Genomic DNA, 10,749 nt, shown 5'->3' on the forward strand with positions numbered 1-10,749 from the left:
AGTTTTCCACCTAACCTCTTGACCTACAAGCTACAGGTCCAACAGGCTCTCTGCTGCAGCAGGGTATGCTGGGTCTATGAAAATATGAGCGGTTGAAAGTGATCAACAAGTGAAAACGTTTCAATTTGTCAACAGTAAAGAGTAGCCACGCTAATTAGGCCCACAGACATGTGAGCCCCATCTGCTTACACAGGGCAATATGCCAATAAATATTCCACCCTCTTCATCACTGGATAATTACAATCTTCACTTACCTCAGATTTGCTTCAGACTATAATTAAATAAAAAGTTTATTCAGGGGTGAGTCACAGAGTCAGTCAGGGGAGAGAGAGTTTGTATCCAGGCTGTGCAGTTGATGATGTTCACTGGTGTTTCCGTTTGTTATAGAGGCTATCCTCATCATTGATCCACAGCAGACCCTACTGGTCAGATGCCTGGTGAGTCAGTAGACACCTGTGAGACAACTGTAGAGATGCTAAAAAGACAATTGGCTTGGTTGTGGTATCAGAGGACGCCCACTGACCTTCAGTTCTCCTGAGCTACTGTGGGAATTACTGTGGGGAAGGAACGTTGTACTTTTTTTTTTTTTTTTTTTTAAGGGTTTCAATGATAATATGAGTAAAGGTAATTACAGAAATACCCATGTTAAGTGCAGTATATGTGTGTATGTTGCACGTCAGAGATTTACAGAAAGATCTGCTTATATTCAACTGTGATGGAACATGGTTAGTGGATATTTAGTCCTGCTCTAGAACCACAATTCAGAGTTTAACAGAGGTACTTAGTATCTCCACCTGCTGGCTGATAATCAAAAACGCTGCAATACATTGGTCAGTCGCCTCATGTTAGTAAATGGTCTTCATTTCACAACCAAATAACAGGTGTGTCTAACTGTAGCATAAACATCCATTCTTCTATGGCGTTAAGATTTATGTTACTGGCACATTATCCCTGAACACCTGCTTTCAACCAAGTTAATACTAAAAGAAAATCTGTCACTACAGTCTGATCCTGTGAAGCAGAAAGATGCATGATGGAAAATCAGCCCTTAAGCTGATCTGGAAGGTGTTAAGTGCTTCCTTTTTGTCAGGAACCTGCTAGGCTGCTTGAACAAACAGCATTACTCATGGCTGTTCCTTAATGAGAATTCAGCAGTGTCTTTTTTTTCTGGGGTATTTTGTAAGTTTGAGATGAGTTATGCTGTTCATGGAATATGCTGGAATACTTGGCAGCACTGGAGACTGAAGTGCTCTCTACTTATCCTCAGGACAGGGAAGCAGAGGCAATGGGAGAGTTCCTGTCTGTGTGGCATGCATGTAGACAGTTTCCATTCTCAATATTTAATCTTTATTTATTTTGACAGCTTGCAAAGGTTGCTAGTGACAACTGTAGCTGTACTTATTTGAGACCGCTAGCATCCTTTCAAGACAAGTTTGAATTCATAACCCTCGCCAATGAGCTTGTGCATCAAATCACTGTATCCTCTGTACATGGTATGCCTCAATTGCATCCTTACATTTTGAGTCCACAATGGCTGTGGTTGCTATGGTTGCTACAGTAAACGTGTGTGACACTGAAGTCTATTAACGTCGGAGCTGTGCTTTATGTTTTTTTTTTCTTCCAAACTTTATTCCCAGCACAGGCATTCAAGTGAAACACTGGCCATCATACTTAAGATTTTATTTTTTAAAACACATTTAAGCAAAGTCTTTGGGGAATGGTATACAATTTCAACTGGAAAAAATTGTATTCATTTTCATTTGAAAATATTATGAATACTTCATACTTTTTACTATTCATTTGAAAATTAATCATTTATATAGTATTCACCTTGAAGTCATGAGTTTTTAAAAGGTTTTTAAGTCAGTTTCAACTGCAGTTTTTTCTCAATCGCTAAAGCAGTTACTAATACTGTCAGCACAATTATTCTGAAAACAGTTAACACAAACACCAAAACAGTTGCACGATTTACAAAACATTGCATACAGCTGAAATTACAAAATAAAACAAACATGTCAAATGTATTCATTCATCTTGCAAAATCTGATATTTACATTCATTCTTCAAACGTTTAGGTTCATATCGTTTAACTCTTCAACCAAAATAAAATACAACTTTCAATTGGAAATGGATCATGCAGTTCAAAGGTTTACATTATCAAACAGAAAATCAGTATACACAAAACTTTCAATTTCTTTTTTTTTTTATCATTTCATGGGCACTATTTTAGTCATTCATTTACAATTTAAAAAATGAACTTGCATTATCAATGTCTGGTATGGCAATTATATTTTCATTCTGCAACACTAAGCCACTCGGCTCTGTCTGACCACATCATTTAATCTACGTCACAGTGGATGTCACCTTAGCCGTCATTGGCAGCTCCTCTTTCAATGTTCAAAAATAATAAAATAATGGACTATGGATATATTAATGTACAATCCATATGCATATTTACTGTATAAAACAAAGTAGGGAATATCTGTCAGCATGCAAGCTGCAAACTCTATGAATACATGTAATAGGTTACATAAAATACTGCTTTTCACACTTACCTCTTCTCTGTTCAAAATGTATGAATTATAGATGCAACTGTTGATTGTCGCAAATTTGGTTGCTATGCCAGCCCTGCTTCCCTCGTTGTCATACTGCAGTTGTTGACATGGCCCACAACTGTTGCCCGGATTTCACTTGTTACAACAATACGCTGTGGTCTCACCCGGGCTGGCTGTCTCCTGTGTTGAATGCCATGACCACGTTCACGACCATATCCACCAACTTGCCCACCTTCTCCTGCCTGCTGCATGTTTTTGTGATTTATTTTGAGGTTAACATCAACTTTTTATGCATGATTGACATTTGATTATAGATTGAAACATTGTGGAATTTACATTTCTATGTGTGGAGTGTTTATTTAAAACAATCAGCATTAATTGTGAGAAAGAGCATAAAGATATGTGCGCTTAGAAAACAAGACATTCACTTATGAAACTTGTATTAAAGTGATGGAATTGCATGAAGTGAACCATACAGATGGTTTAAAATTTTTTTGTGTGTTAACCAGAGAAAATGAGTTAGTAGTTTTGCAAATGAGGAGTCAATTTCGATATTTGTGTTAACTGTTTTGAGAACTGTGCTAATAGTTTCCAGAATTTTGCTTTGGCAATTGAGAAAAACTGTAAATAAAGTTATATATTAAATAAAGATATTCATTAACAATCTTCTAGAACATATTCATGCATATCTTTATTTAATCAATGAAAACTCACCTTAAATAAAACGATTGATTAAATAATCAATCAAAACTCAAACCTTTTTAAACAAGTGACAAAACGGTGTTTCTGTGGAGACTGTTCTGCTTGGAAAGTAAACTCAACCTCATGTTTCTTGTTTACAGAGCCACAGCAGCGAGGTTCATGGGGGAGCGCTTAGTGAGAGCGAGACCTGCTGCTGCATGTCTGGAGAGGCACTTGGGGGTTCGTATTCGCAGGGAGCTCCAGATGGCAGGTGATGCCTGAATAGTGAAACCTGTAGACAAGTCCGCAAAGGGAGCAAACTGTAGAAGAAACTTAACAAAACTAATAGTCAATATATCATTGGTGTCAAGATCCAAACCTTAGACAAACAGATTGCTCTCATCTCTTACCTGTTAATGTCTATATCCTGTTAATGACTTGTGCAAGTTACAAAATGAATAAAGTGTATATTGGCAGTGTTATATCAAATTGGTGAATTTTGCAGGAACCAAGGGCCAAATGGCAAGTATTTAACATGTGGTGTTTAAATACACTTTATTCATTTCTAAGACATCAAATCAGTCGTAACACAGACCAAATAGTTCCAGCTCCAATAACCAGCAAGCTGTACATCAAGGAACAGGGTCAAGGAGCAATGCTGTTGTAATATATGTTGGGTAAGAGCTAAATGGCACATCAGGATCATTGTATAACCTCCCTTGCCTATCACCTGAAGTGAAATAAGTTTGGTATTCATTAATCCACGTCAAACTCTGCAGGACTGAATGACAGGGATTGTTCAGGTTGTTTGCAGAGGTCTTATACTGTAACATCTGCTAGCACTGTGCCCGACTGGGCAAAAATGGGTTTCATGGCAGAATAGAAAGGCAGAAACCACTGCTCACTAAGAAGAACATGAATGCCAAGTATGCTCAAGTTTGCCAAAAAGCACCTGGATGATCCTCGAGTTCTATGGACAGATAAGTCAAAAGTGGAACTTTTTGGCCAACATGGGCCCCGTTATGTCTGGTGAAAACCAAACACTGCATTCCACAGTAAGAACCTCATACCAACGGTCAAGCATGGTGGTGGTAGTGTCATGATTTGGGGATGCTTTGCTGCATCAGGACCTGGGCGACTTGCCGTCATTGAAGGAACCATGAATTCTGAACCATGAAGTATCAAAGAATTCTAAAGGAGAATGTCAGGCCATCAGTCCATGAGCTGAAGCTGAAGTGCAGCTGGGTCATGCAGCAAGACTATGATCCGAAACACACATGCAAGTCTACATCAGAATGGTTGAAAAACAAGAAATTTAAAGTTTTGGAATGGCCTAGTCAAAGTCCAGACCTAAACCCCATTGAGATGTTGTGGCTGGACCTGAAACGACCAGTTTATGCTCGAAAACCCGCAAATGTCACTGAGTTGAAGCTGTTCTGCATGAAGGAGTGGGCCAAAATTCCTCCACAGCGCTGTGAGAGACTGATCAATGACTACAGGAAGCATTTGATTGCTCTTATTCCTGTTAAAGGTGGCGTTGGGTGTTGCATAACTTTCTTTAATAAATAAATGAAATAAGTATCAAAATGTTGTGTTATTTGTTCACTCAGGGTCCTTTTTATCTAATATTAGATTTTGGTTGAAGATCTGATAACACTCAGTGTCAAAAATATGCAAAAATGCAGAAAATCAGACAGGGGGCAAATACCTTTTCATGGCTCATATACGTGTGTGTGTGTGTGTGTGTGTGTGTGTGTGTGTGTGTGTGTGTGTGTGTGTGTGTGTGTGTGTGTGTGTATATAGTACTGTGCAAAAGTTTTAGGCAGGTGTGAAAAAATGCTGTAAAGTAAGAATGCTTTCAAAAATAGACATGTTAATAGTTTATATTTATCAATTAACTAAATGCAAAGTGAGTGAATAGAAGAAAAATCTAAATCAAATCCATATGTGGTGTGACAACCCTTTGTCTTCAAAACAGCATCAATTCTTCTAGGTACACTTGCACAAAGTCGGGGATTTTGTAGGCATATAGTCAGGTGTATGATTAAACAATTATACCAAACAGGTGCTAATGATCATCAATTCAATATGTAGGTTGAAACACAATCATTAACTGAAACAGAAACAGCTGTGTAGGAGGAATAAAACTGGGTGAGGAACAGCCAAACTCAGCTAACAAGGTGAGGTTGTTGAAGACAGTTTACTGTCAAAAGTCATACACCATGGCAAGACTGAGCACAGCAACAAGACACAAGGTAGTTATACTGCATCAGCAAGGTCTCTCCCAGGCATTAATTTCAAGGCAGACAGGGGTTTCCAGACATTCTGTCCAAGCTCTTTTGAAGAAGCACAAAGAAACGGGCAACGTTGAGGACCATAGATGCAGTGATCGGCCAAGGAAACTTACTGTAGCAGATGAAAGACACATCATGCTTACTTCCCTTCGCAATCGGAAGATGTCCAGCAGTGTCATCAGCTCAGAATTGGCAGAAAACAGTGGGACCCTGGTACACCCATCTACTGTCTGGAGAAGTCTGGTCAGATGTGGCCTTCATGGAAGACTTGCGGCCAAAAAGCCATACCTCCAACGTGGAAACAAGGCCAAGTGACTCAACTATGCACGAAAACACAGGAACTGGGGTGCAGAAAAATGGCAGGGTAAGAACAGCCAAGAAGATGTTGAAGGGGTGGATAGAATTCCACTGTCCAGGTAAAAAGCTGACCTAGGAATTTTAACTTAGTATGGTAGCAAAGGATTTTAAAAAATTGCACATGTTAGAGACCTACATACAGAAATGAAAGTCCACCGCAGCTAAGATGTGTGCTACTGTATGTAATCCCTTTAAGGATTTTACGATGCTAACATGTTAAGAAATGTGTGTAATGTTTTCTTCACCATTTGTGTGTTTGGGAGGCGTGTCTGGATTGATTGGACTAGCACAATAAAAAACAGGACAATTTTGTATTGATTGAGTGAGGCAGAATTGCTATTAGAGTTTGATTTCTGTTATGATCTGGTAGCTATCAGGCAGATTGACGCACTTAAGAATGTGAACAAATTCCTTTGTGACACAGCAGAGAGAAGGATCTTAGTTCCGTAGTGCACCAATTGATTAGAAATTCAGACAATCGGGTATTGAGGTATTATTGTAAAGCAACTAGACTTACAGCTATTGATATATTTAAAGATAAATAAATACACAAACACTGTACTAATTTTCACAACCAGTTTCATACACTAATACACACATGATTAAAACACTGTCATTGTTATTATTAACCCTATGTGTAACACTCCCCCACTCCCCCTTCTCGTATAGAGAGTGTTTTGATCCAGAATCAGCTCGTCTCACTGTTCTATTGCAGCCGCTTAACAGCGAATGAGGCTGAGGTTTTGAAACAGAAGTGCATCCGTTTGCAAAAAAAGATTAGTGTAAAGCCACAGGTACACTATTTGCTTTTTGCGATTGAGTTTTATCTTTTAAATAAATGTTTAGCTTATTTTATACATTATTTCTTATATATGGGTCTAAAAATAAGAACTCTTCCAATTATTACATCTAGTTGTAAAACGCTGACACCTCAGCACAGCGTTAATACAGGTTCCCTTCACCTCTCTACGTTATTCACATCTGTTGTTCCAGACCAGGCACGCTATGTTCAAACTTTTTTCATTATTTCTCTCTCAAGGATTTCTTATGGTTATTGTATTCTTTGCTTATTTGTATGGGTTATACACATGTATATCCCCAAATATTAACAACAAGAGCAAAACCGTTCAATGCTCTACATGTGAAGTATGGAAGCGGTGCTCTCTCTGCCCCAGAGAAGTGGGGGGGCCGTGCTCCCCCCGCGACCCCCCAGCACTACACCCCTGGACGACGTGATATAGGCCCTATATATATGTAGATGATATATTATATATATATATATATATATATATATATATATATATATATATATATATATATATGTTTCTCTGTGTAATATAATTGAATATGATGTGGGGGAGGAGAAGAGTGCTAGCCATGTCTAAGGATGACCTATTAAACTAATTGTAGCAATTTCATTTCAGTTTTCCAGAATCTCCTCAGGTACTGTAGCTATTACGGGAGTAGAAAAGTACTGCTCAGCACAGTCTTGAACTGGCTACAGCAGCAGATACGATAAAATGCATAGGGGGTTGGACAAAACAAATCTGAAAACATACCTGAACACATTTATATAGTGTTTATATACTATGTAAGTGAATACTATATATATATAAATCTACAAGAATGTCTGCATTTAAAAAAAGAATAAAAAGTAAAGTGAAATATGATAGCATTGTGTATGTTATTCAGAAGAACGCATGCTTTATTATCTGAAAATATTAAGGAGTGTCTTAAATCAGTAGAAATCTATAGGCACGACTGCATTTCAGTTAAAACTGTATTTTTAAAAATCTTACGAAAAATAACTCAACACACGTTACAAAAGCCGATCTTAACAGTGCAACAGAACAGACCAACAGCTGCCGTTTCACACTCCACAGAATCATAAAGCTGTTCACTATAGTACAACAGGCTGTTAACAAACATCATGACATCACGTGCCTTCTGTTCCGCTAGCTGATGTAACGCAAAACTACATAAACTCTGCCCGCACCTAACCAGGCAAAGCGTCAGTTAATAAAAGAAAAAGAAAATGCGGTTCAAGTAGGAGTAGCACAACTAAACGAGTGACGTTTCCATTTTAAGAGGATTGCATTAGGTAATATAGGAGTGGCGCTGTTTGGAGTGGTACTGAAACTGACAGACACTCTGGGCATAACACAGACCTCCACCAGGCTCTATCTACTGCGAGCAGTTATGTTCCTCTACAAAGACAGGAATAACACACCATGCGAGGAAGAGGCTACCCCCTAGTGCCATGCTGAACAACCTCTCGTTTATTTTACTGGCTCTGCTCGCCACCTCCAGCGTTTTTAGGTGGTCCCACTGCTGGAACGACGAGGACCTACTGCTCCCCCCAATCAACTCCTCCAATAGATTTCTTGCAAACTTAGACGTGGATGTACGGTACTCCAAGAGATCCGCAGAATCCGCGCTCCAGCCCTTGTGCAATATCAGCGTGCAAAGGCTGATTTCGACCTCGCTGGTGGCGCGCTGGGACAGGCACTTTGGTTTCCAATGCGATGTCCTCGTCTACACCACCAACAACCACGGGCGAGCCTTTTTCTCCGCCGCTTTCAATCGGGTCGTCTCACCTGTTGTCATCGAGCACCTGGGTGTCTCGGGGGGCCAGCAGGAGTTCAGGTTGTGCGTCGGGTGCGGCATCTCGCGAAGCTGGAGGTTCGGCCAGGCCAGGTCACACCCAGCTCAAGCAGGGGAGCCCCTGAGTTTCTGCTGTCTAGATTTTAACTTGGACGAGCTGAAAGGGGATAACAGCTGGAGACTTAACCGCAAGCCAATCGAGTCCACTTTAGTGGCCTGTTTCATGACTTTGGTGATCATTGTGTGGAGCGTTGCTGCCCTCATCTGGCCAGTGCCTATCATCGCAGGCTTTCTACCGAATGGCATGGAGCAAAGGAGACCAAGATAAAACGAAAAGTGCAGATTTCTTTTTTTTTTTAAAGGGCATATTTTAGCTTCATTTTTAAGGGATAGTATTAGTTGATTTCTTTTGTGGACACAATCGATAGTATGAAAAGAAAAACAGTCTACACGCAGGTAACAATATTAAGGCAAAGTTTTATTATTTTACAAAAAATAAGAGTTTGGGTCATGGTGTTTCATTAAAGCATAAATTTTGTTTATTTCTTCACCGCTTTTATGAATAGTATTAGTAGTACAGCTACCGGTTATATTTTGTTTATTATTTGCTGCAAATGTTTAAACTATCAATGTGTTGTTTATTACTAGGAGAGTAAACTGTGGGCATACATAGGCAACAATTTATTTATAATGCTTTTTAAATGTTTGTGTTTTTGTTATATATTTGTGACCAAATATGTGATTTTCTGGAGAATAATGATGTTACAACCCTCAGGGCTGTCAACTTGTGAATTGTCGCCTACACTGTACATAGGAAGAGATGTTCGTATTATTATTAAAATCATATTCAAATTCGTAAAACTATTTAGAAGGTCCGGTTGAAAAATGTACACCCTGGAAAAATTTGACAAGCAGTTTTGTTAACAATGTAGTTGCTATAATCTGAAGACAACTGTGCTTTTTGGAGAAATAGAACCTAACCTTTTTATGAAAATGTTTGACAAATCAGGCATGAAGCAAGTTTCATTAAAAAGTACGAAGCTGTGTTATGTATGCAGGGATATTCAAGCAAAAAAGTCTAAATGAACAGAATCAGAATTCTGAAGAAAGAAAATGAAACACACACTGCTCAAATAGGCTGCCTCTCTCTCTCTCTCTCTCTCTCTCTCTCTCTCTCTCTCTCTCTCACACGACTGATTCCTTTGTTCTGCACATGGGGGGGGGTAATGTAATTTTAATGTAAAGTTACGTACAATGCTTTGAGATGTTCTACAAGAAAGGCGTAATGTAAAAATAAAATTGATTGGTTGATTGATGAATCACAAGGCACAATTGAAAGACCGTAGAATTGTAGTCACGTTGTTGTTCCGCTCCTCCATGTCAATCAAATGTAACTCCCTTGGACAGAGAAAACCCTAAAGTTGTACTCCTTAGAATCAGAAGTAGACAAAAGAACATATAGAAAGACAACCATATAAAGGCAGGTAATAGCAAGGATAATAATTCCAATGCATTTGCAGATGCTACTTCTTGGATATAAATCAAGGTTTTAAAACATTACTGGTTATCACAAATTGATCTCCTTGTGCTCCTAATAAATTAAACATTTGATCTGGATCTGAATAATGCTGAGTGATTTTATCAATAATAACAACAACAACAATGAGAGGTGTGTTGTTATTTTTGGTCTATAGTTATTATCAAATCACTCAGTAATCTCAAATGCATGTCCTTGCAGAACACTAGTCTCTTGTCTCTTTTGGATTTATTTGGGTTATAAGAGGATTGTTTGGGTTATAATCCATCATAATCCTGATCTTGTTTCTGGCATCTGAACATAAATCAGTAAGTGACATTGACACAAGAGTGTTATTATTAATTCATTTTGCAACTGATCACAAACACACAAATGCTTTAAAAGCTTGCAGCTTAGTCACTTTCCCAGATTGATTTGTAAAATGTTATTTTATGTGCTCACCAGTTTCTATAACAGTAAAATAGAGTACAATCTAAATAATTAAGGTGTTATGATTGAGCACTGGCAATGCTAAATCCGTTAAGCTCTGGATAATACTGCCCTTTGGGGGATTTCAGAATGTACCCACACAAGAATACCTTGCAGGTTTCAAATCGTATTTGGGTCTAATAAAACATCTTTAAACTTTGTACCGCCTTTCCAACGTGTTTTTTTGTTTTGTTTTGTTTTTTTAAGTCACTGAATGCGTATTGTAGTATGGTGGCTCATTAAGGACATTTCA

At 38.5% G+C, this 10,749-nt stretch overlaps 1 protein-coding gene across 1 annotated transcript; it reads left to right on the top strand.

Annotated features, from left to right (window-relative positions):
* The first annotated feature begins 7,832 nt into the window (after nt 1–7,832).
* LOC121312901 (transmembrane protein 158) lies at nt 7,833–9,668 on the top strand. Its single transcript, XM_041244801.1, has one exon. It carries the CDS (start codon nt 8,148–8,150, stop codon nt 8,817–8,819), a length of 672 nt encoding a protein of 223 aa, XP_041100735.1. The 5' UTR covers nt 7,833–8,147; the 3' UTR covers nt 8,820–9,668.
* Nucleotides 9,669–10,749: the final 1,081 nt, after the last annotated feature.

This window comes from Polyodon spathula, chromosome 3 (assembly GCF_017654505.1).
Source record: "Polyodon spathula isolate WHYD16114869_AA chromosome 3, ASM1765450v1, whole genome shotgun sequence".
NCBI lineage: Eukaryota > Metazoa > Chordata > Actinopteri > Acipenseriformes > Polyodontidae > Polyodon > Polyodon spathula.

Bases quoted from the DNA above. Each gene is read 5' to 3' on its own strand.
- LOC121312901 (XM_041244801.1), top strand. From the start codon at position 8,148: ATGCTGAACAACCTCTCGTTTATTTTACTGGCTCTGCTCGCCACCTCC.